This window comes from Gobius niger (assembly GCF_951799975.1).
Source record: "Gobius niger genome assembly, chromosome: 19".
NCBI lineage: Eukaryota > Metazoa > Chordata > Actinopteri > Gobiiformes > Gobiidae > Gobius > Gobius niger.
In genome coordinates, this window is record NC_136870.1 from 4,930,950 (window position 1) to 4,958,049 (window position 27,100).

The 27,100-nt window shown below is 43.0% G+C and overlaps 1 protein-coding gene across 10 annotated transcripts in view; it reads left to right on the forward strand.

Annotated features, from left to right (window-relative positions):
* Nucleotides 1–27,100, forward strand: part of cacna1g (calcium channel, voltage-dependent, T type, alpha 1G subunit) — a 347,077-nt gene that overhangs the window by 108,809 nt on the left and 211,168 nt on the right. For all 10 annotated transcript variants that reach the window (XM_079577933.1, XM_079577934.1, XM_079577929.1 and 7 more), the window contains exon 8: nucleotides 5,336–5,730. In XM_079577933.1, coding sequence (XP_079434059.1) covers nucleotides 5,336–5,730 — 395 coding nt within the window. The remainder of the gene's footprint in view (nucleotides 1–5,335; nucleotides 5,731–27,100) is intronic.

The window sequence follows — 27,100 nt, forward strand, 5'->3', positions numbered from 1 at the left end:
GTGTTTTTTAGAATCCTGCAGCAGCAGTGACTGCTTTGACACATAGTTCGACACAACGGTCTGTTTTTAATGAAATTTTATGGCTTTTAAATTGTATTTTTTTATTGTGTACAGCACCCTGGTCTACTCCAGTTGTTGTAAAGTGCTTTAGAAATAAAACTTAATTGAAGTGCGAGCAACTGATGCGGTTAGGTGTGCACATACTTAAGGCAAGGCAAGTTTATTTGTAGAGCACAATTCATACACAAGGCAATTCAAAGTGCTTCACAGTTGCATAAATATAAGAAAACAAATACAATCAATAAAAACATCAACATAGAATTAATCAATTACAGTAAGAGGCAAGAGTGTAGATAAAATACTTTCAGTTATATGCATTTTTAAGTCTTGTTTTGACTCGCTCCGTCTTGAGCACTATTTCGCTCTGTCTTGAGCACCATTTTTAAGTCTTGTTTTGACTCGCTCTGTCTTAAGCACTATTTTTCTTGCTCGTTCACACAAAGTTACCTAACCTCTGTTTTTGTCGCTCCTTCTCCTCTGGACATCAACATAAAATTAATCAATTACAGTAAAAGGCAAGAGTGTAGATAAAATACTTTCAGTCATATGCTCGGGCAAACAGAACTGTTTTCAGCCTGGATTTGAACATTGTCAGAGTTGAGGCCTGTCTCACATCCTCATGAAGACTGTTCCAGATTTTAGCTGCATGAAACTGAAACGCAGCCTCACCTTAAAACTAACTACATCTATGTAAAGTGTTTGTGAAAGATCGCAGAATTAGAAGATACTCACAGAGGTTAAGCGGAGACAACTTGGTCAACACGCCCATGGGTCAGAAACTCTGCGACAGTGCCCATTGTGAGCAGCTAATCGCAGCCTGTAGTTTGGTTTCAGCGGTGACAGCTCATGTTCCCTCAGAGTTTACGTCTCTAATGTTCATAAAAAGTGGGTTAGAGCGAACGGTAGACATGCAAACAAACAACATACCGGAAATCGCTCCCATACTCCACGGACAGGCTCATGGGGCGGAGGAAAGACCAAAACAAGGATTAAATAGAACTACATTAGAAACTGAACTAGAGGTCGACCGATATGAGTTTTTCTAAGGCCGATGCCGATATGCACCGATAATTTTTGGACCCATATTTTTGGCTGATTTTACCAAAATGTCTGGTGTATAATCCTGTAAAAACATAAATACGTGGCCACTCCGACTTTATTTTATTACTTTGGGTGATTCAATCATAGTTTCTGCCCCAGAAAAATAAGACTTTTTGGTATCAAAATGGCCAGGACACAGCCAGGTTAAATTATTTATCCTATTTGTCATATTAGGTACAAAAATGTTTTATTTGGTTGCTTGAAAAGAAGTGTAAACATTGTTGTTTCCACTATTTTGGCAGACTTAGATTAGAACATAGAAACACATCACATCGGGCTGACTTACACCTCTGTGTTAAAAACGTGCTATATTTACTTACTTAGACATTCCATATACAGTACATATACGATCAGAGGGACAACATTAGTAATCACAATGTTTCTGCTTTAAAAGTGATCTGGATATCTGAATGTATTAAACATGTTATAAAACATGCAACAATCAGAGTCTAGAATCCTCCCGTGTTGACCAATGAGACGAGCTTTTCCCGTCAACCAGCCTGTCAGGTCCAATCAGGAGGAGGGGGAGGAGCTCAATCGCTTACTTTAGAAAATTATGTTTCTGCTCTCCTCATTTTGCAAACTAAGAAGAGCTTATTGGTTAAAGACGGGAGGAGTTTGATTGTTTCCTTTCAAATTTCACTCTCTCTCCTCGCTATGCAAAATGACAGACTATCACTTTAAACATCCATTTTCTTCCACTTGTCCGTTGCCGGGTCGTGGGGCAGTTGTTGGAGTTGCCCAAATCACATCCTGCAGGTGGTGGATCCACAGAAGGACGGCCTCATGGTTCTAACCAGGCCTGTTGGTCTCTCATAAGGGGCTTCTTAACCGATCTTTGTCTGCCCCGTTACCTTGGCCCTGTTTGCCCTGGGAGACCCTACAGGGGCACGACGCCCCGACATCAGAGCTCCAGGATCATTCGGGTGCTCAAACCCCTCGGTTCCAGGTTTACTTTATCCATTGCCCAGTACGACTGAGTGTGTGCAATGACTCTTCCCAATGCGGCTGGTTTTCTTTGGTGACCCCTCTTAAGCTTAAGAGAATTATGCCATGCACATCTTCGCTGTTGCTCTGTTCTTCGCGACTTAGCGACGCTACAAGGTTCCTCTCAAATCTCTCTGAGCCCGGAGGTGTTGATTACTCCCATTAGTTCCACCTGACTAAGCCGTCTTCGGTAGTTTTCTTTGCCGCGGAGGGGAAAACAGCGAGTGCAATTAGCCAGCCCCACAGAACATCGAGGGCATCTTTTTAAACTGAGCCGGGTTTAATTAAAACAATGTCCCCCATAATGTTCTCAAACTTTCGATTTGCTAAGAAGAAACGTGCGGCCCCGCTAGCTCGAGCTCACGTGCTAATTATTAACATGTCGATAAATGCTCGTCAGTCATGGAGCGAGCCCGCGAGAGGTCGGAATGCGTCGGTTTAGAAGTCAGAGTTGCTCCGACTGCACACACGCTCGCAGCTATCCGGGCCAATAGTGACAAGGCATTACTCAAACGCCAACGATCAACACGCGCACGCAGAAATAATATAAACCCAGAGTCCCTGGATTTGTCAATGTGTCTGAACCACTTGATTTGTATAATCAATCTACATCACACTCTACTTTCCAATCACCGCAGTGTGTGAAATGTGAAAGACGTGTCCATTCATCATGTCCCGGGAGTTTCACCGTGTTATAGAGTTTGAGAAAGAGGGAAGGGGTTTTAGTAAGGCATTGGACTGACAAGTTGGCGATCATCTTGGTGGCTTAGTAGATAGTGTTGAGCGTTATTTGTCTGTGTCCCAAGATTTGACTTAGACCTGTTGAATGTTGGATTGGCTTTCAAGATGATTATCCCGTCAGAAAGCAGAATAATGCTGCGTTATATTTGTCCTGGAGGAGCTTGGAAAGTCATTCTTTTTTTTCTCGAAGCTTCAGTGTTCCAGTTGTCGAGTCAAAAAGTTTAGGCCCTGTCCATGCGAAGTCAAGCTGAGGACCAAACGCAAAGAGAGAGTGGAAAGACCTCAAAACGCCGTTTACGTGGCTCCGTTGTTGCGACGTCTCCGCAACTTTTACTAAAGCGATGACGTCACAGCTCCATGTGATCCATAATCTACAGACCTTATTATGAGTTTTCCTCATGGATCTATGATGGTTTGACTCCGCTCCTCTTTGCTCCACTGCCGTCCACAAGCCACAGGTGACAAGTAGAAAAACACGAGTCAGTCTGTGTTTTTGGACTGACAGTAAAAGTCACTGACAGGTTTTTCTGCTTTAGTCCCGTTACGTCTGAAGAATAAACTCTCCTCCTCATCTATTCTGCCTTTACTAGTGTATCAACTAGCTCCACAGATAGCGAAGAGTCTCCAATAAAATACCAGGAAACGTCTTGCTGTTTTTGGTGTAGATTTGCTGAAGCACTGTAAAACTGTAACATACAGAAACACAAAGAGTCCATATTACAATCTCATTTGGTGGAAAATATAAAATAAGTAGCTCAGAGATAACTAAAAAAACAAACAAAAAAACAATCTCATTAGCGAGCGATTAGCACGATGCTAACTTACATGGAAAAACCCATAGGGAAGCTAACGTAATTAGCGCCTAATATATTCTTGGAAATCACGAATTGGAAACTTACTAAAATGACTAAATTTGGTGTTTAATGGAAGCTAACATCAATATAATCTCAATACTTACAGACAGATATTTTTGTAGAGCCAAATTGAAAGGTACAGGCTGGAACACTGTGGAGTTTTAATTTTAGAGAGACTGCTGTCAATGCTTGGAACATCACTGAACTACGGAAGCATCAAGAGGACAAAATATACAAAACTCAAAACACAAATACCAGTTCCCACAAGGGGGCAGTACATCGTCTCTTCTGTAGATCCTAAATCCATGAATCAGTTTCAATTTCACTGTTTACATTCCACAAAAAGTTGACTGCACATGCGCCCTGTACATCTTGTTCTATTATCTAAGCTGGCTTCGTGCTGACAAAGAAAGTTTCTGAAAATATAAGTGTTTTGTCTTCGTGTGGATAATGTCAGTGGAACAAATGCTAATGCTTTAGGCTACGAACAAAGTCCAAGTCAGAGCAAATATGGTCCTAACCAACTTGTTTTACAAACCCAAACAGTGTGGTTATATTGACAATCTGAAGAGTTAAGAACACACAAGTAAAAATGACTTCTAAGGATCGTCTGACTTTCCCAGTATGAAATCTGAAATCGGGACGCGTTCTGGTGGAAATTTCCCACTCCGACATCTGAGTACAAATGAAATGCACCACGAGCCCCACATTGCGTGATCTGATGGCTAAAAGTAATTTGGGAAATAGACTCTTTTCCTGCACATGTCCCCAATGAAGTCCTCATCCGAGCCGGTGTTGCCCCCAGTAGTTAAAGTTACAGTAGCCTGGAGGTTCTTTGCTTTCACATGAGAAATGGCATATTCACTTTGAAACTTGTCCTGGTGTCCTCATCCACAGCTTAAGCCAACCCAACTTCAGCTGTGGGTGTAGTTACTTTGTTAAAACCTGTGATGACACCTTTAAACTCCTTTCAAGTGCCTACTATATGATTTAATCAATCTGCATCAGACATTGCGGTTCCTGGAGGCTGCCATGTTGACGGCCAGGTCATGATCCACAGGTGTTTTGATTATTAGCATGCAATTCCCTGAAGCTACGAACACCATTACTCTGGTCAAATTTTGGCAGCACGGAGAGTCGAAGTAAACAACAGTCAAAGTTATACAATCCACTGAATAAGGGAATAAGGCATAAACCAAACAAGATAAAAAATTCATCTGACCCAGTACTTTCACACTGTTGCAGATTTAGATGTCAGGCAAGTCTGGAGGCTGTTTTGGATTTAGGAGTAATTAGTGCGGCTTACATTAATAAGTTAGATGTACTTTGGTTGGGACAGTGCATATCAATGAACACATAGTAATCAGGTACATAAACATGGCACAGTAAGACCCGACTTACCCTGGGGAAGCTAAAGAATATATATAGTTTGATATAGTAAAAATATATGTTTTTCCCATGAAGCTTGTGTTTGAAAAGTAATTTCAGCCAAATTGCTCAAATATTAGCTATGTTGGCTCCATGATATCTGAAATCAGTCCATCTCTTAGTCTTCTGTCTGTCTGACCCCCCCCTCTTTCTGTCCCCCACAGCCCAGCTCTCCCGCCAAGTATCCGCCCGCGACCTCAGCCACTCGGGCATGGCCATGGACACGGCGGGCTACCCCCTGGACCCGGAGAACTGCCCCTACTGCGCCAAGGAGTCTGAGGCGGCCGCCGCGGAGGGGGGCAACGAGACGCCCGGGGACTCGGACAGCGAGGGCGTGTACGAGTTCACCCAGGACCTCCACCACCGGGACCGCAGGGACAGCCGGCAGCCCAGGAAGAAGCACCGCAGCCTGGGCAAGAAGGCGGCCAGTGTGGTGCGCTTCTGGAGGCTGGTGTGCGACACGTTTCGGAAGATTGTGGATAGTAAATACTTTGGACGAGGGATTATGATCGCCATCATGATCAACACGCTGAGTATGGGGATCGAGTACCATGAACAGGTGAGCGCTTGGTTGCTTTTTGCCTTGTTTACACAAAAACGGGACATGTATAAATGCATAGCACAATCTCTACTATAGTCAGGGGTGGCTGGTTTCAATGGGCTAGGTGAGGAAAGCCCTAAACCAGGGGTCCTCAGACTTTTTTCTTTGGGGGCCACATTATTGTTCCTGACTGTGATGGGGGGCCGGACCGGGTTGGCTATTACATAGAATTGTATGACCCAGGACAAAATGCCTCATTGTGAAGTAGAGATGACTCGCCTGCACAGTCGTCCTCACGACTATATCCACAAGATCAACACTTGATTCAGGCACATAATTGTTTCACTGTAGTGGTTTGCAAAAATAGTAATCAAGTCTTCACACTTTGTTTTAATTTACATTTATTTTTATTTTCAAATAAAACATCATTATGTAATGTGACCAAAGTAATAACTTCTTACACTTGTATTGTGCTTTACAAGCCTGTGTCACAAGTTTCTCAACGTACTGTAGTCATTATTCATTCTCTCCACACTCTGTGGTGGTAAGCTTCATTTACCACGTGGCTATAATGTGTTTATATTCTGATCTCTTATGTAAGTGCCCTCTGCTGGACACCTGTGGAATATTTTTTTTATTTATTCAAATTGCCCCCTAGTGGCTGGAATGAGTAAACTGGTTATTTAGTTAAAACATCCTAACTCCGCATAGGAATGGGCGAGAGACTTACTTTTTTTGTTTTTACATACTCAGGGATTTCGGGGGCCGCGGGCCGTAGTTTGAGGACCCCTGCCCTAAACTGTCATTTTTGGACATTCATTTGTTATTATGTTAGTTTGACACAAAGAACAGGAAAGGGGTTAGTTTGTATTAGCTCGTACAAGTAGTGATTGACAGCTGTAAGTCCCGCCCCTGTACATACACAAACCTTAGTAACTAAGTTAGCCCCAATACCCTCACAGCAGCCAATAATAGAGCACGCCCAGTAAGTGACTGATGTATGTGTTCATTTCGGTGTGCATACTGTTGTTTGGCAATAGTCTGCTGTTTAAAGCGTAACGATAGACTAAGCGAGGGTGGCTTCCCCCATAGCATTCAATGCGGCGCTAACTGAAACTAATTCATGCTAACAATTTGGCGGGGTTATTGGTGCCAGCTCCTGTATTTAGAATAGGCTGACAATAGAAAAATAGGAAAAAACAGAGCGATGTCAAAACAAACACAAGGAGGTAAGAATGACAAGCCTGTGTTATATAATGACTTATAGAGGCATAAAACGTTTCAATGGAAATCCAGTGCAGCAGGGGACTTCCGGAGCCTGCCCCATTTCCTGTTGGGCTTCAGCAGCTGATAGCAATGCTATTCAAATCCATGTTTTTCCGCAGTCGGTGGATTAAAAACCTGATGTCGGCTGTTTCATTGCAAAGCATTGTGAACACTTCTGCCTTGTTGTGTGTAGTTACATGTCGGTTCTAATACCCTGAGCACTGGGAGTGAGAATTGCCTGTTATGCTGTTTCTGTGTGTATTTGCTGATATGTGGGTAAATGCTTCTTTTTAGTCTGACAGGCAGCGGTAAATAAGCTTAAGTAGACCTGATTGTAAAAGCCGCCACTGAGTATTGTCATGTTGCATAAGCCTTTTAGAAACAGGGCGCGCGGCTAATCTCTGGGTGCTGGAGATGGCTACTTTCCTGCTGTGTTAAGTAAAAAGTCCACGTTACATCAGAGGGGGGGTGAATATATCAGTGTGCTGGCTGGGAAATAAGACAAATAAGCAAAGTTGATTCCAGTCCCAGCAATATCACTATAGTCACATTTCCATGGAGCATTCAATTGTGCAAGTTGAATCCGATGACACGAACAATAAACATTTTGATGACTCCCTCTTTTGCTCATGAAGGGGGTGGGGTTTCAGGTGTATTGAAATGCTAAGGACAACACGAACAAGAAGAAATACAAAGCAGGAATAGGCGGGGAAATGGGACCTGGCTGCCACAGTTATTTTATCAGGCCTCACAGTAACATGTCACAAATCTTGTTTTTGTTCATCTTCCATAAAGTTGCTAATTGGCTCGTTGCACGATGTGGCTACGCTAGTTCCGCTAACCTGAAGTTGTGAATGCCAGTACTTGATGGACAGAGTTCCAGGTAGATGATGCTGAATGTTCAAAACTTGACTTAACTGCTTTAGGGGAGGAGATGTCTGTGTTTATAAAGGTCGGAGAATGCTGTCCCTGGACCAACAGCATCAAAACTAAAGATAGATGTTTTTTTTTTCTTTTCGGTTCCTGCTTTCGATTCTTTCATGTTTTCGATACCAGTAGTACCTAAACTTTTTTTTTTTCCCAATACCAGACTGTTATGGTTTAACAGTACCCAGCCCTAGCTCTGACCTCATTGTACGTTTAGTGAATGCGCGGTTTGGCCATTGCCTGCTGCTTTTTTTGAGATCAACAAATCAGAATCAGACTGCGGTACTGTCATTGCTCATCTGCACGATGACATTTCCAAAAAAAAAAAAGCAGCTCCAAATGCATTGTGCCTTTGCCTGACTATAATGACATTGGTTTTGCGAGTGAAAAAAGTTGCCTGCTGCAAAAAAGGGAAGCGACGATGGAGAGCTTGTGCTTTGTTATGCAAGGGTTTACCCTGAGCTGCAACCACTTTAGCATCGAAACTCATTGTGTAATTGTTGCACGCTCTGTGGGTCATTTCCCTCAGTGGATAACGTCATTTTGTGGTTTATTTTTTTTTGTTGAAGAAGTGGATGTTATGAGAAACTGAATGAAAATTGCGGCTGAAAATGCACCCAAGGACTTAGACGGTTTAATGACTTCCTTGTCCTTGTTTGGTTTGAACGCCCGCCAATGGGAGCCCAGTCTGTGGCACCAAACATTTCTGATTATTCCCCCCTCTGGTTCCGGGAAATGTTTTCGTTCCTTTGATTAAAAGAAGGAAGGAAAAAAAAAAAGTGTGTGTTGATATCCGTTGACGACTGGAACTCCATTAGGAAAACCATCTTGCATTTCAATGGGATTTTAATGAACTGTTAGTGTCACAAAGGAACGCTGTGAATGCAACTTAAACATTTTGGTCGGACTCGCGTGTCATTGTCTCTGCGTGGGCGGGATTGTCCACACGGCTCTCTTCTAGCTTTTGTGGGGTCCAGCGTTTTATTCAGGAGCCACTGTTTACTTCACAGCTGAGTGATTCATAATCCCTTAAACTTTTAGCCAGCCCTGTTCTTTGAGCTCTTTGAACATCTGACATTTCATTTGGTGAAGGAAGAACAGTTCCGGAAACATCGCTTTTCTTCCACTTTATCTGAGGCCGGATCAGAGCCGAGATGCCCAGACTCATAGGCCCCGTTTCCACATGCAGGTCCGACCCAGCCCAGTGCCCAGTCTACCCTCTTAGGCCAGTGTATTTAACCACTGTTAGCACAACGGTCACTAATACGCATATCATAATCAAAACATCGCGATATATCACAAAATCGATATATTGTCACAGCCCTAGTGAGCACAACTTCAGCTGGTGCTAGCATAACTTTAGCATGTAGCTTACCTTCACAGTTTGTCTTTTAGCTGCCTCTTTCCTCTAGTATTTGCCTTGGCACCTCGGCTTACAGAACATTTCAGGCCGTTCTGTTTTTCGTTCAGTAATGTGTATTCCAGCGTGCACATCCGTGGGAGTGCCGCCCTCAACAACTGCGGTCCAGTACAGTGGAAACCCTTGCGTTTAATGGGTAGAGTAGATACGTGAGAAGTGAAGTACTTGCTACTTGAGTACGACCAAGCCATGCTGAATAGAAGCGTGCTAAATGGAACTACGGTGTGTCCTAGGTAGGGCTGGTACCGTTACATTGTTTTCAAAACCGGTACTTAAACGGTCAAGTGTGTTTTTTAGATACCTATACTAAAATATTTGTCATCTAGAACCAGACAACAGAACAATAACTTTTATTCCATGGTGTTGTTTCATTTGTTTGAGGTGAAACAACCAAATAACTGTCCCTGGACCCAACAGGTATCAGAACTCGGTCTCTGATTGATTGATTTATTTATTTTTTGGTACATGTTTTTGATACCTAGTTTTTTTGATACCATACCGTTTGGGTTTGATACCAAACCCAAACATTTTTTTACGGTACCATGCTGGTATCATTTACGGTACCCAGCCCCAGTCCTGGGGCGACAGTGGCACAGTTGGTAGAGCGTGTCGTCTCGTTGATGTTCCTGGTGTCTGAATGCATTGGTGTATGAATGAGAGAGTGACTGTGTGACCTTTGGGCCTGATGAAGGTAGAAAAGTGCTATATAGGGAGTCCATTTTACCATTTACCAGTGCACTTGGTCCTCCCTGGAGCCTTCTACCAGTGGGAGCCACCTCAGATTCTCCTCTTCACATGAACTGCTCTACTCTAAGGGTTCTAAATGCAAAATTAGATGTTTCCATCAATAGTTGCTTTTGCGAAATTCCAGAATGTGCATTAAGTGATGGAAACGCAACAGTTGGCCTTTCGCTTTGATTAAAGCACCATTCGCTGATCGAGAGTACGTTTTTCACAAATATCTTGCATTGATGATGGGCGAGTGTGACCACTGCGCAAAGCCTTCTCCAGCACATCCCAAAGATTCATGACCAATCCACGCGTAAAAATGGTGTCTCATGAACCACTCTTTCATCAAATAATCCTGGCTGGCATAGTCATCTCGGAATATGCCCGTGCCATCAAGGAAGAAGACATCCATTTAAAGGCACACTGCGTAACACTTTGGACTATGCTGTACCATCAGCACACAACTTGCTCTCAATGACCAGCTCGACACAGAAAATCCTATTTTTTGCAGTGGATGCTCAAAGAATGGATCTGTATGAGGACCTAACCTGTTTAACTCTCAATTCTACTGACTTTAGTTGACGTCTCCATGGAAACGAGCTAGAGACGTACCCACTCCCGGTAAAGTCACAGTCATGTTTTAGCAGAGGCGAGCCGCTCAGACCAAAAGCACATGTTTGTTTGAGGTATTTTTCAATGGTGAAAATATCCATCATGAAATAAATTCTTGTATTTCCATTTTGTTTTTTTGGGTCAAATCTTACACGGTGTGGCTTTAAGGAATAACCTGGTCATTCAGGTCGTCAGCTGATCTAATTCTTTGGGCACATGTGTTGTTGAATCTAGACCTGACCAACAAGCAGCAGCCCCAGATCAGAGCAGTTCCATACAGTACCATGCTACTTTGATACATAACGTTTCCGTCCAAAGGAGGAGTTCCAAAGGAGAATCAATCATTTGCACTTTCATCACTGTAGGGCCATGTGCATGTGCTTATTCTTTCTCACAGCGAAATGACTGTGAAAGAAATCCTCCATTCCGACAAGCTCCGAGATTGGAATTCAGCAATGTCGTCGTGCCCGGCTGGTTTGTTTACATGTGGGTAATTGTAGCCATGTGACCTCAGCGAGCAGCGCGGTTATAAAAAGAACGGGGATTGTGATGCAACGGCGTCCGAAGGCCCCAGGTTTCTGTCAGTCGGAGCCGTTTCCAAGCACCAAGCGTTTGTACGGCTGACCCCGCGTTCACCTGGCATTAGCATGCGATCCCCAGCTAGCGTCGTGCGGATGAAAGGGAATGCATGTCAAGAACGAAAGGAAAACAAGAAAACGGCACGCTCGCAGGCCCGGGCCGTGGGGGGGCCGACATCTGCGCGTCAGCTGGAACGTTTAGGAGTTTCCAGAGCTGAACCAGATCCGTGGAGATATGTTCAGTATTCAGCAAGCTATTTATTTGTGGAGGGGCGATGATGCGCCAACAGCAGAGCCATTTCTTTAGACACGCGTTATGAAATGTTGACCCTGTGGAAAGTCTGGAAGTTGTTCAAGGGGTGACACTCGCCTTTTTGAATTTTCAGGTTTTACATATAGGGCCCGATCTTGTGCATCAAAACGGAGATGATAGCGTGGCATTTTGCGCCCAGTAGGAGCGCACTTTGTGATCTTGCCACTCCAGAACCTAGCGCCCTTGCGTTTAATGGGTAGAGTAGATACGTGAGAAGTGAAGTACTTGCTACTTGAGTTCGACTTGAGTAGGTACTAAAACCAAGCCATGCTGAATAGAAGCGTGCTAAATGGAACTACGGTGTGTCCTAGGTAGGGCTGGTACCGTTACATTGTTTTCGAGACCGGTACTTAAACGATCAAGTATTTTTTTTAGATACCTATACTAAAATATTTGTCATCTAGAACCAGACAACAGAACAATAACTTTTATTCCATGGTGTTGTTTCATTTGTTTGAGGTGAAACAACCAAATAACTGTATCGGTATCAGAACTCGGTCTCTGATTTATTTATTTATTTATTTTTTGGTATATGTTTTTGATGCCTAGTTTTTTTGATACCATACTGCCTAGCGCATTTTAGTGGGTGGACACAGACATCTTCCTCCAACCAGATCGACTCCGCGTCCAGGAGAGTGGTTGTGTGGGGTGAACATGTGCTTTTGTTTTGCTTCGCGTTCACGCCAAGCGCGGGCCGAGACGTGAACATGGTTTAGCTCACGATGGGGTAAATAAAGTTTTTAGTTTGCCCTGTGAGAGCCTAAGGCTTAAGAAAGAACGCAAGACAGCGCAATGTAAACGAGGAAGTGAATGTCAGCCGTGTTTCCATCAGTGCAGTCACCTCCTCTTGTGACGCCCCCTCACAGGTGGCGGAGGCGAATGGCACATATAGCGCCGCCACTCGGAAAATAATTCGCCAAGAGCCTGCGCCGCCCCGTGCGCCGCCACAAGAGCTGGCCCATAAAGTTTCTATGTAGTTTGTATGGAAACAAACAAATCAACCTAAAGGAAACTTCAAGGACCATATTATCAAAATGCATTTCACTCACATTTTTGCGTTTTTTGTTTATATATATTTAATTTCTAGACTGGATTATTGAATTTTGAAATCCAAAAAAACATCATGTTAGTTCTAAACACCCATAAGTTCCTCATCGGACTCGCAATGGCTCTTCTCCATGTTCCTCGATCCGTCGACAGTTCCTCGCTGAAGCCTCGTCTGACCAAGTCTTCTTCTTCTATTACTTTTCCTCACATCTTCCTTGGCCTCTCAGGTGGTCGTCGTCCCTCTATCGCCTGCTCACACTGTCTTCTTCCTCCCAAAACAGGCGCTGCTGTGCCACACCATCCAGAATTATCAGTCCGGTTCTTTTTAGAAATTCCTCACTTGGTAGTTGTTCATGCCAAGTACCAACTTTCATCGTATCGCATAAAAGCTTGTATTTTCTTCAGAGGTGGACAGGAACAGAGTCTTATGACACAAGCCGCTCAAGACGCTTCACGAGGACATTTTCTGATTCACTGCCAACTCGATGGTGGGGTCGCATTCCAGACCAGAAGAGATCGGTCATTCACAAGGTCATGGATGTTGATGGTTTTCTTATTAGTGACCACTAAATATCACTTACAGGTAGCAACCATGCTCTACATAGCACGTTATTCCATGAGCTGCCCGTTCTTTGACAGTGTTTTCTCCGTTGATCGAGCGAGAATTGGGGTGGGTGGCTGTGTGCAGACAATGGAATTCAGTGTATTATCAATCAAGAAAGAGTGTAATGATATACGCATGTTCTACACTAACATTTGCGCCGTTGCTATGCTTGCCTCCCGCGACCGCGCGCCCGGTATTGTGGTCTTGGCGTTCTGCAGCGTTCTCTTGGCACGTGCGTCCTTGTTAATGTTACATAACCTTTTGGTGAGGTAACGGACACGCTTTAGTGCCATTGTGGGTCTTGTGTAGCAGGAGCCCTGCTTTACGACGGGGTTACCTTCGGCCGATGGCCCACTGCCTGTAAGCCGTTCCAGATGCCGGTGTTTTACGGGCGATGAGCTTGTGTTCACTCCTCCGTCGGACCTTTTTTTCCTTTTTGATAAAGTCTGTTTCTAGTTACAAGCCCCTTTCTGCGTTTTGTCTTCGCACTTTCATAACTGTTGAAGTACGCGTGCCTTTCTTCTATACGATCATTGTCGAGAAAAAGTTTATTGTTTGTTTCTTAGAAAATGGATAAAGCCAGATTGGTATTGCTGGGAAAATTTGATTTGCACAGTAATATTGATCTGGAAACGGCTCTGGGTTAAATGTTTTGGAAGAGGACGGACTTTTGCAGCTGATTAGATCAAGCCAATCTTAGCCAATTACAGCATATTCTCAAACCACAGTTACACAACAAATCATTGAAGCAATCACAGTATTGACTTCATAAAAATGTTAGTTGTTCTGAGCTGCACCTTGTGTTTTTCTGTCATCGCCGTCACAATCCACCACTTACCATGAGCCACAGGTGACACGGACAATCCAGTCTGAATGTGTGGACTGACAGTGAAAGTCCAGTCACTGACGGCATTTCGGCTTTAGTCCCGTGACATCTGAAGCGGAGAGTTCTTGTTTTAATTCCAGAAAGATTACAGCGCATGCAATTTAGTGGAAAAACAAATTCATTATGATTATGATAATTATTATCATCTGTCTTTTTGTTTTTTTAATCAGTGCATGAGCAATTGTGAATGGAGCGCACCGCAGTTCTATTGACTCTGTGCATAACTTAGAATCATAGCAACGCCGCCCAAGAAGTGACTTCCTGTTTCGATCCAGCACGCCAAAATAAAAGCACACAGCGCGTCTCATTGATTAGTTCAGCAGGTACTTGCAACATTTCTAGAACATAATTAAATACACACATTTTAAGTGTTTTGTCTGTTAATAGTTAGGCAGAAAGAAGGTTGAACAAATAAACTGCTGAACTGAAGAATAAGATGGCGCTTTTATTTTGGTGTGCTGGATTGAAACAGTAGGTCACTTCTTGGGCGACGTTGTTATGATTTGAAGTTTTGCACAGTCAATTAGAGGAGCCTCCACTTCTGATGTAAATGTACACATTTCCACTGTAATGTTACACAGCTCCCCGGAGATGTAGAAGGACAGGGAGGACGTGAGCTTGAAATCTCTAGTTTCCAACACAAACGGCCGCAAGTCTCTCTCACTTTCCGTTCCAAAGGTTATATCTGAAAGTCGCCGATGTTGTACATGGCGGGAGCATGGACCTCATAGGGTTAAGAAATGATGGTGCCCGAGGCAGCCGTCTTGGTCACCTAGGCCCATGGTCGGCCCTGAACGCATACTGTATTTAAAATCTTGTCCTAGCCTGGTACATGTGTCTCTCAGAGCTGGCTCCGTGTTGACAGAGAACGTTTCTGAAATTATAACTAAAATCTCCAGATACTTTAGTCGACTGATAAAAAACGAAAAGACGGGACTGAAACGTGACTACAGTGAACCTTTCAATCCCAGATGATACAATTAAACCAAAACTTAGAAGATCTAAATGAAAGACTAAAGGCTCATTCATACTTCACAAGGCGCAAGAAGTTCTTGTTCTTGCACCCTGCAGAACACAATCAAGTCACTTTTGCCTTGTAACCATTGATACGTCTTGTAACTGTGGAAATATGTGTCTTCTTGTTTGCAGTTTTCTAAATATAATGTTCTTAGCTTAAAGTGAGATAACAGTTGTTTCTCTGCTATCTCCTGTGACCTCCTGCTGACCTGAGTGACTATGAAATAAAGTTAGATTACAGTTGTCCACTTGGTGTTACAGTTGTATTTATGACATCTGTTTAAAGAATTCTATTTTAGTGTCCTGGTAAAGAATGCTTTGTTGTAAACCAGCCTACTTGGTATAAAAGCTGGCTGCTTTGTTAAACCTGCAGATTCTCCTGCGACTGTCTTCACGCTGTCATCTTGTGCGAGGCTCTAAAAACTGCTTTGCTATTAGCAATTTTGTTAGCCACAACATCCATATAACTGATAACAGTTCCATGGCTAAAAGGCTAAAGTGACTTTGTCTTGTGAAGTGTGAATGAACTTTATGGCCTACGATAAAATTAAATATGTGTCAAAATGAACTCTCATTAAAGTGACAAGTATTAGATCACCTGCTTAAAGGAACAGGCCACCGTTTTTATATACTTAGATATGTTCTTGACTGAGCTTAGACGAGTTGATGCGTAGCTGTCCAAGGATGTTGTTAGCATTTGGCCTCTCCCAGTATATTCCTATAGCTCCAAACGGGGGAAAGTTAGAAGCGACCGAGCTCTTCCACGGGCACAAAGACCTGACAGGTACGTATCAACTCGTCTAAGCTCAGGCAAGAACATATCACAGAATGGGAAAAAAACGGTGGCCTGTTCCTTTAAATAACTTTAGGAGCATGTGTCTATGCATCGCTGTTCCTCAAAACTCTTGCTTTCTTTTACATAACTTGTAATGTTTCGCGGCGTGCCTTTAAAGAGATTCCGTCATGAATGCGGCACACAGTTCTTCTGCGTCATTAGGAGCGTCGTAGCTGCCCAGACGGCCCGACGAAAAGTCCCTCGCTTGGTTGGACGTCTCCGAGAGAGCAGGATCCGAGCTAACGGTCCGCGCGAGGCCGCCGAGCTGAAGGAATAATAAACTATGGGCTGAAATATAGCTTCATCAATACCACTTTGGGCGTGAGCCAGCACCAAAACCACTGCCATACTTTTTCCTCGCTGATTCTATATAATGGGAGGTAATTTGTTTCAGATTGGAAGCCATAAAGCAAAAGTAGCTCATGCTAAATCTTCACATCATCACAAACCCATCCATGGGGCGCGAGTGAAAAGCTTTTCCCCCGTTGCCATAGCAATTAACAAACTGTTCCATCTCTAACGCTATAACCAATGAATACAAAAAATATTCGATTAAGCGCTGTAATGGAGTTTAGCATTAACAGTAGATCACGGAGGCCGGGGGTTTCTGGACTCAGCCTTTGAGTCCGTGTTTAGTCCTTTTTGAGTAAACCAAAACAGCCCCTCGTGTGGAGCCGTCATTAATAAAGGGATAACTTTATTATCCTCCAAATGAATCAACACGCGCGCTCCGTCTGCCGAGGCTAATGGACGTCCCTGCAGGGGCTGATTACTGGGAGCGTGCATATTAATCACCAATTTGGAGCGTTATGAAAATGAGATGACAAAAGCCTGCCACTCCCGCCTCTAATGGAGTTTCTGATGGATTTTGGGTGGCGTTCGCGATGCACGGACTGAAAACTGTCACTTTGTTATGAATTATGGGCCAACCTAAAATAAAGACGCAAAGTCATTCGTTGAGGAAAAGGAGAATATTTTACATTTTGTTACAGTTTCTCCCAGTCGCCTCGGCGCATTTTCAGAATTGATGTCTGCTCAACTTAAAGTGCCTTTCTCTAAATGATTCATACAAACAGCGAAACACAATGAAGGCTCCAGAGAACAGTATAGGACTTAAAGGTTCAGTCTGGGCACCTGAACTTATGCTTTCTGGTGAATTAATAGCGTTGTGTGAAGTCTCGTCGCACGTGTACCCGTTTTGGCTGAGTGGGATATTGTCATCACATTTCAGGGTGGCTATCGGTCACTGCAACTTTAAGTAGAAGTTTGGATCATTTTAGTCGACGAAATTAACACTGGTTGTGCGTCGCTGCTAGAAGGTCCCGGGTTCGATTCCCACCTGGACGGGGCCTTTCTGTGTGGAGATTACATATTCTCCCAGTGTCTGCGTAGTTTTCCTCCGGGTACTCCGGTTTGCCCTACCACTAAAAACATGTACAATAGGCCAGGATGAATGAGAGTGTGTTTGAGAGTGCGAGTGTGGGACAACGGATGCAAAATTAGCCCAAGACAATCTGTCATGGTGTGTTTACATGCACTGTCCCGACCAACAAATTAATAAATAAATAATAATATTTTTAATGCACGAGTTGTAATGATCAGCTCACTTTATGTGAGTTTATATTATCCATCCAGCCATTTTCTTCCACTTTATCCGGGGCCGGGTCGCGGGGGCAGCAGTCTCAGCAGAGATGCCCAAACTTCCCGATCCACGCACACCTCCTCCAGCTGTTCTGGGGGGACCCCGAGGCGACACCAGGCCAGCTCGGAGACATAGTCCCACCAGCGTGTCCTGGGCCTTCCACGAGGCCTTGTCCCACTAGGACATGCCTGGAACACCTCCCACGGGAGGCGACCAGGAGGCATCCGAAACAGATGCCCTAGCCACCTCAGCTGGCTCCTTTCGACGTGAAGGAGCAGTGTATTGTATTCGCGAACTTGTCCTTTCGGTCATTACCCAAATCTCATGACCATAGGTGAGGGTGGTAACGTAGATCGATCGGTAAATCAAGAGCTTTGCCCCGACTCAGCTCCCTCTTCACCACGACAGACCGATACAGCGACCGCATCACTGCTGACGCCGCACCGATCCGTCTGTCAATCTCACACTCCATCCGTTTATGTTAATGTGCCCTAATTAAGCTGTCATATAGGCTCCCCAAGAACATTTAAGTCCAGTAATTCTTCTTTAATGTTTTTCCATGTATTAGTTAATATTTTGTTGGTCTGTAACATCTCGTATTGGTATCAGTTTATATCAGATATCAGCAGATACTCAAACCCCCAGCATCGGCTTTGGAAGCAAAAAAAGGCTATGTTTTCTTTTACTGTGTCTACACTCTAAACTGAACCAGAAAGCAGCAACCACCATCCGCACCACTGTCAGTGCACAAAATGACTGAAGTCTATTTCCTTGCGTTGGGAGTTTTGCCATGTCATCTCGGAGCCAGCGTTTCTGAGCTGGGACAAAGCTGGATAAACAATGTCTCAGCCTGTGGGTATTACTTCTTATCTGGCAACCCAACCAGCCACTGTCTGCGGATACGCTAACTGTGGATATACGCACAATAAGCCCAGCGCTGTGAAATCTAAACACGGATGACTTTTAAGCGATGTCTTCTGGCAGGACGTGGCCAAACACTCTAAGCTCAGCACGAAGGGGGAAAGGCCCGCTGCGCTTTCATCTCAAGAGGGAAAGATCATCACAGGGCTACGATAATAAATATGGACAAGATGCGTCTACAAATAAAATGTATCCAGACTCAATGGGTTTCGGTGGGGCGACTGTTGGGAATTGGCGCTTGCTCTTGTTGGATGCTGTGTCTGAATTTTGTCATCTTTTTCAACCGCCTCCCAGATCGAGGTCTCCTTCTTACGTGTTCGTCGTAGCAGTTCTTCTCAAATATTGTCCAATTTCTGGTTTGATTGAGTCGAGGACATTCCTTCCATGCAGTTTTCTTGACTTTCCATTGGAGCTTGCCACAGCTTCACTGGCTGTGGCACACACAGTAGCTGGCACGGTCACAAGTGTTCCATCAGGACGGCCATAAAAGGGAATGCTCTTAAAGGCGATGGAGATAGAGCAGACACCCTCTCCACACTTATCCAACATGTCTGCCTGCAGCTCCGCCAACAGTCTGATTAATCTGTGTTGTGTCTCCAGTGAGGATGTTTGTAATAATGATAAGAACCACGCTTTAAGAAACAGTCAGCGGAAAAGCATCAGTGGAAGCCCGGACAGACGAAATCAAGTTGGCCTTGCTGTGTTAGAGGGTTGGGACCCGGCTCAGTGTCATCGATTGATATTACCATTTGGAGACATTTTGAAACCTGGTTATATTTCGTTTGAAAGGCTTGATTTATGCACCTCAACATTATTCTATCTATGTAAAGTAACGAGTTGCAGACTAGTTTGCAGCAGGCAAAATACTGTACACCGATGTAGTTGGAGGGGTTTACTTTCAAATATGTACAACCGATCTTTAGTCTAAAAAAGAAATTACCAACTAAGGCAGTGATTCTTGAGCTTTTCACATATGAAATGTTCACATTTCCAAGTACCCCCCAATCTAGAAACGTCTGCAACACTTGAGCAACCCTGTACAGATGGCGGCTTATGAACTTTTATCATTTCATATTATTGTTTCTCAATATCCAAAAGAAATACTGCAGTTCTTGATGCTATGTGTGTAATAACAAACATGTTTTTTTCATCTGGGATCAGGCATTTTTGTAAACTTTTAATTTAGGAGTTTACACACATTCGTTTACAGGTAAGGTGGATTAAATATAATGCCTCTAACCAAACCTCTTTTATTATGGGCCTAGGTTGGTCAAGTGCTACCCAAGAATAGCATAACTTTTGGATTTTGGTGAAAACTGGACTTAACCAATCACTCCTCAATCGGCTTCAACTGGTACAAAACGCAGCAGCTCGTCTCCTCTCCAACACCTCCAGACACTCACACATCACCCCAGTCCTCCGCTCTCTCCACTGGCTCCCGGTGGCGTTTAGGGTGGACTTTAAGGTCCTGATGTTTGTGTTCAAGGCCATCAATGGTCTGGCCCCGGCCTACCTTGCCGAATTAGTAACGGTCTACGAACCAGTCAGAACTCTTCGCTCCTCTGAACACACCTCCCTCGTCACTTACAAATACAAAAAGTTTGGAGGCCGGTCATTTGCTGCACAAGGCCCAAAGCTGTGGAACGCACTTCCGGTCCAGCTTCGAAACATCACAGAGTTGAGTGTTTTTAAATCACAGTTGAAGACACATTATTTCAGGAAAGCCTTCGATACATAGCCACCGACTCGACTGCTGTTTTTATGTGTTTTTGTATTTATTGTTGTCTACTATGATTCTTGTTTTATCCTGGAAAGCGCTCTGGGCACCTTCTGGTTGTTGTTGGGCGCTATACAAATAAAATTTGATTGATTGATTGATTGAAAACAAAATACTGATTCAGGAGTTTCTGATTAAGAGAAAATAATCAAATTCATTATATGTAGCAATGTTGTGTTTCAACAGTTATGATAGTTGTTGATGTCAAATACTAAAGTTAGACATTTAGAAAAGACATTGAATACCTGAGAACTCTTCAGTTAGGATATTTTTTATTTGACCCATCCTTCAGCCAGTGCCAAATCCAGTTTTTGAAAGTATATTTATCAGGAGTTTCTGAAGCATTTACCTGCTCTGTTTTAAGGGAGTATGTTGAAGAAATGTGTCGGTGACAATCGGTTACCTTGCCTCGTACCCCTTTGAAAAAAAAAGAAGTAAAAGAACTCAGAGAGTCCTCTTTATCTACACATCCACTTCACATCCTTAAGTGCACTTGTGTTCTATAGCACTGGCAAGCAAGCCCCTCACTGAAGTGTACCGTGGGAGATAGGGAGCAGACAGTTGGCTCTGCTCAGTGTCAGGGACAGTAAGGAGGCCAGAGGTCAACGTCATGTCTGCCTCCAAAACAACGTGCCCTACACTCTTTCATTCACTGGCACACACACTTAATGTAATGGATCGAACCAGATTTTAATTTGGTGACATATTAGAGACAAAGATTTTCAATATCTTATTTCGTTTTTTTGCGAGTTAGTTCTTAGTGAAAAAAAAGATAACATTTGGGGGTTGGGGGGGGGTTAAAGTTCAATAAATAAATCAGTGTAGGAAATAGACATTGGAAAAAATCTTTAAAATAAAGTAAAAGACTGCATAGTGTTATTTATTTATTTATTTTTGCAAGGACAGTGCATATTAACGTAACAGCTCAACTGTAAAAAATGCCAGAGTTAGCCAAAAGGCTAGTTTTCGTCTCTAGTCCTCGGCCAGATGTACAGTAGGCACCCTGGAAATGGGTAAAACAAGTTACCACAAAAATTATTACATGGCAAAATACAATAAACATCACATTTGCTGCAGCAGCAGGAATAAGACACCAAAACAAACGTGCAACAAAGAGTTCATGCACGACAGAGCTTAAGTGAGAATGCAGGAGGCAACATGACGAGGCACAAGCAGGAGTTCATGAACAACTAGAGTCAGTTAGATAAAAGATACAGTCAATACAGATTAAAAGATACAGTCAATAACATTAGTCAGTTATAATTGAAGGTGTAAAAAAGAAAGTAATCATTAAAATGCAGCAGTGTTGAGATTAGATAAGAAGGACATGCAAGACGACTCAAGGAAGCGGCGGCGGACGTTCAGGCATGTTTGTTTGCTAAGGAGCCAACGGTTTAATGATGAACGGAACATGTTATAACTATTGATTTCTCTGATTTTGTTGGTATGTTGTTCCAATCTTTTGAAGCTTTAAAAGAGAAAGCTGACTGACTAAACGCAGTTTTCCTGAGTGGAATGACACAGTCTCCTCTGGATGTTCCTCTAGGCGACTGGTGTCGGACCTTACACTCAGAATTTCACTAAGAGGTGGAGGAGCAAGGCCATGAAGGATTTTATATGCTAAACACATATTTGTGAACTTGATAAGATTTTCCCAAGTTAATAAATTGTGCAGTGATGAAAATGATGTGGTTTCTTATCCAGAACTTTGAGTGTTTGTTTGTATAGGGACTGTATTGGTTTCATAGTGGTGTGGTTGGCCTGGGACCAGCTGCTGAGGCAGTAAGTCATATGCGAGAAGATCATTGAATGCATAAACATTTTGGCTGCTCGGGTGGACATTGAGTTTCTGATAAATCGAAAATTGTGTGGTGCCTGAAGCTGCTTCCAAGCCATGAAAAGTCATGTTTCTGTGAATGGAGACGACCTGGGAGTTGGTGGAATATGGCAAACTTTTAGTGATTTCAGACAAATAGTCTAAAACAATAATTATGTGACTTTAGTTTAGCCTTTGGCATTAAAAGATATTAAGGGTGAAGACGAGCCAGCTAATCTCAAAAATGACCACTGCGTTAAAAAAAAAATCAATGTTTGTCTCGCCTTAAAAGACTCCAGAGTGAGAAATCACATTATCGGAACTACAGCGAGAAAATCTGGCTACCACTGCTATGACAAATCGTTTTTTGAGCAAAAGCTTTAATTCACGCTGTCAGCGCGGCTGCTTTGCTGTTTCTTATCTTTCCTCGGTAGCATCTGTGTAGAATTGCATTAAAACATACAGAAAAGATCCAGCTCTTTTCAAAAAACAGGCTCATCAGAAACACATGGAGTTTTGTTTTTCCGTGACAGTCGCGCATGTTTAAGTTTGCACTTGCAGTCTGTCTCCTTCTCAACAGCTCTACCGTCCACATGTACCAGGATTTTTGTTTGGCATCGCTGAACAAATATTTTTCATAACTCTCCTCGAAGTGGTGAAACAGAGATGTGAGGAAAGAAACATTTTCTCAGCGCTGTGCGTGCCCATAGCAACGCAGCTCGGCGGCCCACGCTGCAGCGGGGACAATCAGCCCTGTGGTCATTGATAAAAGCAGTGCTCCATGCTCGACAACAGGCCGTGCAAAAAGAACTTCCGAAATCAGCTTTTTTTTATGGGGCTAGCGGGAAAACCTCTCCCTTCTTGCTATTTGCAAATTAACCCCTTAACTCCCACCTGAACCGAGCACATTTTCCCCGGCTTTACCCCAATCCAAAAGCTTCTGGGAAAAAAAGGAGTGAAAATAGCAACAAAACTGAGACGAAAACAAGGATGAAAATGGGAAAAAAGTGAGAAAAAACTGACGAAAAAGTGACAAAAGATTTACAAAAATGGACAAAAAATTGACCAAAAAGTGAGAAAAAATTAATGAAAAAATGGACGAAAAAGTGACAAAAAATGGAAAAGAAAAGTGATAAGAATTTGACAAAAAAATGCGAATAATTTGACGAAAAAGTGACAAAAAAATTGACAAAAGAAAAAAATAGAAAAATTTGACAAAAAAGGCACAAAAATTTGACAAAAAAGTGAGAAAAATTTGACGAAAGATGGAGAAAAAATGGACGAAAAAGTGACAAAAAATGAAAAAAAAAAGTGACAAGAATTTGACAAAAAAATGCGAATAATTTGACGAAAAAGTGAAAAAAAATGAAAAGAAAAAATCGAAACATTTGACAAAAAAGGCACAGAAATTTGACAAAAATGAGATGACTGCCCAACAAAAAAAAGTGATGAAAAATATCAGATATCAGATCAATTTAGTTTTGTCGGTCTCAGCTTTCAAATGAGGTGTTACACTGGCCTACAGGATTTGGGTGAAGCTGAAGTGGAGAAAATGCTCTCGGTTCAGGCGGGAGTTAAGAGGTTAAAGCCACATTTCTTTGCCGGCCCTGCTAAATAAGAAAACCTGTGTGGGACTTAATGCCGATTCCACAGATTTGTGCCTTAACCAACGGTATGTGCCATCATTTAGTCTTTAGAGTGGGAATCGATTGGACTGGTGTCAGATTGGATTGAAACAAGTAGTATTGGAACAGCATTAGCTCCATTACACTGACCATTGTAAATATCCCGACCAGGTGACACTACGTTAGCACTTGCTGTCTGGATGAGACTGTCCCACATGGGGAGCACTTTGCCTCTTAACATTGCTGTAAATCATTAGCGCTGCCGTCAGAGCGCCACACACACGGGGGCCCTTCATTTATCTGGCCCCCAGGGGTCCGCGCTCCTCTGGGGACATTAATCCAACACAAGCATGTTTGATAAGTTAATGATGACAGCAGACATTAGTGATGGCTCTATAGTTTTCCCATTAACACCAGTATTTCTGATGCATGGGGGAAAAGAATTGTTTTTTTGAGTGAAGAGTGGAAAGTTCAGGATTATGCTTTTGCTGCTATTGTTTTAGCCTTAGTTCAGTTTATATTGTATGTGTAGATTTGGCCTGAATGAGTTTTACTTGTTCTTTTATTTCATGAACGTTCAGTAAAATGTTAAATACTGAGGCTAAGTGCTAATTCAACAGCACTACATTTAGTAGTAAAGGCAATTTGAGCGTTGTAAAGATCAGGTGAATTTGAATCAGTTGGGGGACCAGCAAGTTTTTTTCAAGGGTACAAAGTAGGGCTGAACGATTTTGCCAGAAATCAATATTTAAAAATAAATAAATCCCAATTTACCATTAATAACATTGTTGCTTATAACTAAAATACATCATAAACTGAGACGATGTTATTGCTCATGAAATGTTTACAACTGACTAACTACAACGGATTAAACTATTATTTACTATTATTCAAAATAGCCACATGTATAAAATTGTACACTGCAGCCATTCCCAAAGGCACCCGTGTCAATCAGAAATCTTCCTGTGGCCCCCAATAATAATAATTTACTCTAGTTAAAGAAATGTTCTTATTATTTTACCGCTAAAATTATATTTAAAGAAACATCTTACTATGATTATAGGCTAAAATCTGGTGTAGAGTACTGGTTTAGGTACAAATAAATGTACTTTAAAACAGACTGTAGCCTATTTTTTTTGCTAGTTAGTTACTTAGTTAGTTAGTTAGTTTGTTTGTATTCACCTTATTCCGCCCCGCCCACATTTGCCACTTTTTGCGTTGTCTCGGCACTTCCGTTGTACAGACACTTCCGGCCGAGCGCGAAGCCCGTGCATTTAAACGGAGAGCGAGGGAAAATATTCTCCGCTCAAATCTGACGATTGAGTCAATTGATTTGTGTAAAATGTCCAATGTTCATTTGCACCGACATGTCGACACTGCAGCGTTTCTCTGCGCGGCCTGAAAACGGATTTGTTTTTGTGTAGAGACTGATTTTATGTGGACTTCTCCAGCCCCATGTTAACACATAGGAGAAAAGGGGCGGGCACAATTCATGGCGCCGCCCACTCGAGGCTCCGGAATAAGGTGAATACTGTATTGTCCCGTAGGGAAATTTGTCCTCTGCATTTGTCCCCATCCTTCGATGCCGCTGGGGTGACCCATAAGGACCTGGGGGGCGACGGCAGTGCCGCCCGGAGACCCACCTCCTGTGAAGCACGTGTGCTGCTGTGCAGTACTTGTTTTGTAGACAGGCTTTGGGGGCCCCCCTATAGTACCTCTGAGGGCCCAAGGGGGTCCTGGACCCCACTTTGGGAACCACAGGTATACTGTAATACTGTCATTTTTTTGTACATAGCCTAAAGACTTCCTTGTTATTTGCATCTTAATTGTGTGAGTGTGAGATAAGTTGTATCTTTATCCAAAACATCCCCAGACATGAGCCTCCTTTAGATTCTAAAAGTCCCAACTGAGCTGCAGCGACTCTTAACTCTTTCCCATCTCTGTGGAGGAAAAACCTGTGAATCCAGTGGGAGGTGAGGGAGTTTTTGATCATCAGAGCGTGTAGCAGTGAGGGACTCACTGAATGGAGTGATTAGCGCGGCGGCTAACACAATGCTAACTGAGAGAAAAGCATTAGTCCTTTGCAGCGGCTGTTTTATAAACACTGATATTTTCACTGTAAATCCACGATCTACCGTGCACCTTAACTAGACTGAAGTAAACAAAGCCTGTGGTGGCGCTTCTATGGACCACGGACATCAACTACATGGGCCAGAATTGCGAGATGTAATAAACATTGTGATAAAATTGTTAATCGTTCAGCCCTAGTACAAAGTAGACATGTGGGATTATCAAATCAGTTTTACTTTAGTGCAGGGGCTCCCAAATAAACCAGCTCGAGGTCCACAAACTTTACTTTCATAACTTTGTGCAGTCAAAGTCTTAAAAATGTAAAACATAAGTACAGGTTGTCTATCTGCATTGCAATGAAACAATAATCCTGCCATTTTATTTCAACGTCAACAATAATGTGTAAATAATTGTTAAAAATATTAAGCATATTGAGAGAATGAAAGACTTTGGGGTCCGGACAAAGCCCTCTGAAGGTCTGGCTCTGGACCCAGGTCCGCCAGTTGGGGACTCCTGGTTTAGTATGTCTCCTCACAGGAATCATAAAGGAAGTCTTGGTCTTCTAGGGTGACCAGATGTTTTTTCAGTTCGACTTCATGATGCTTTCAGACTGTGTTAGCAGGAGATCACAATGCAAGAGCGATGAGATATCCTGGACGTATTTCTACTGTTCTGGCGAGCAAAGATACTTGTTGATGAGAGAGATGTGCTGTGCGTAAACTGTAGCCAAACTCTGTGAATTAAACCTTCAAAAATGTAAACGATCTGCACAGCCCTCGCCTGCACGACACAGAGCGCACCATCGCGGCTTTAACACAAGCAGACGAGTGTTTTAAACAAGTGTTTGTGTGGATTTGAGCAAAGAGAGAACTCGCTTTCAGAAGGTTATTCAACAAAGACGGACTCAAGTTGAAATTGTGAAGCATTTGAAGTTCCTCTGCCAATCTCAGCTTTCGTCTCTGTCCTCGAGGTTTACCCTTGTCTCCGTATCCACCGCGGGCCTGATGCTTGTCTGATACTTTCTGTAGAAATGTTTTCAGCCGTGTGCTTCGCCCAAATGGACCTGTTTGAGGCGAGTGTCACCATGCCCTTACAGGTACTCTAGTGCTCTCCCATGGACAGACTGTCTTAGTGAGGAACAGTGTGACGCTTTAGACGAGAAAAGTGGGAGGAAATCAAGATTTTTGAAGAACAAATCAGGACGTTTGATGACTCTTTATGAATTCTACACTTAGGTTCCTGCAGTAGATTATTTTCATTTAAAGAGGGGGTAATCTGCTTTTTTCAATCACATAGCACCAGT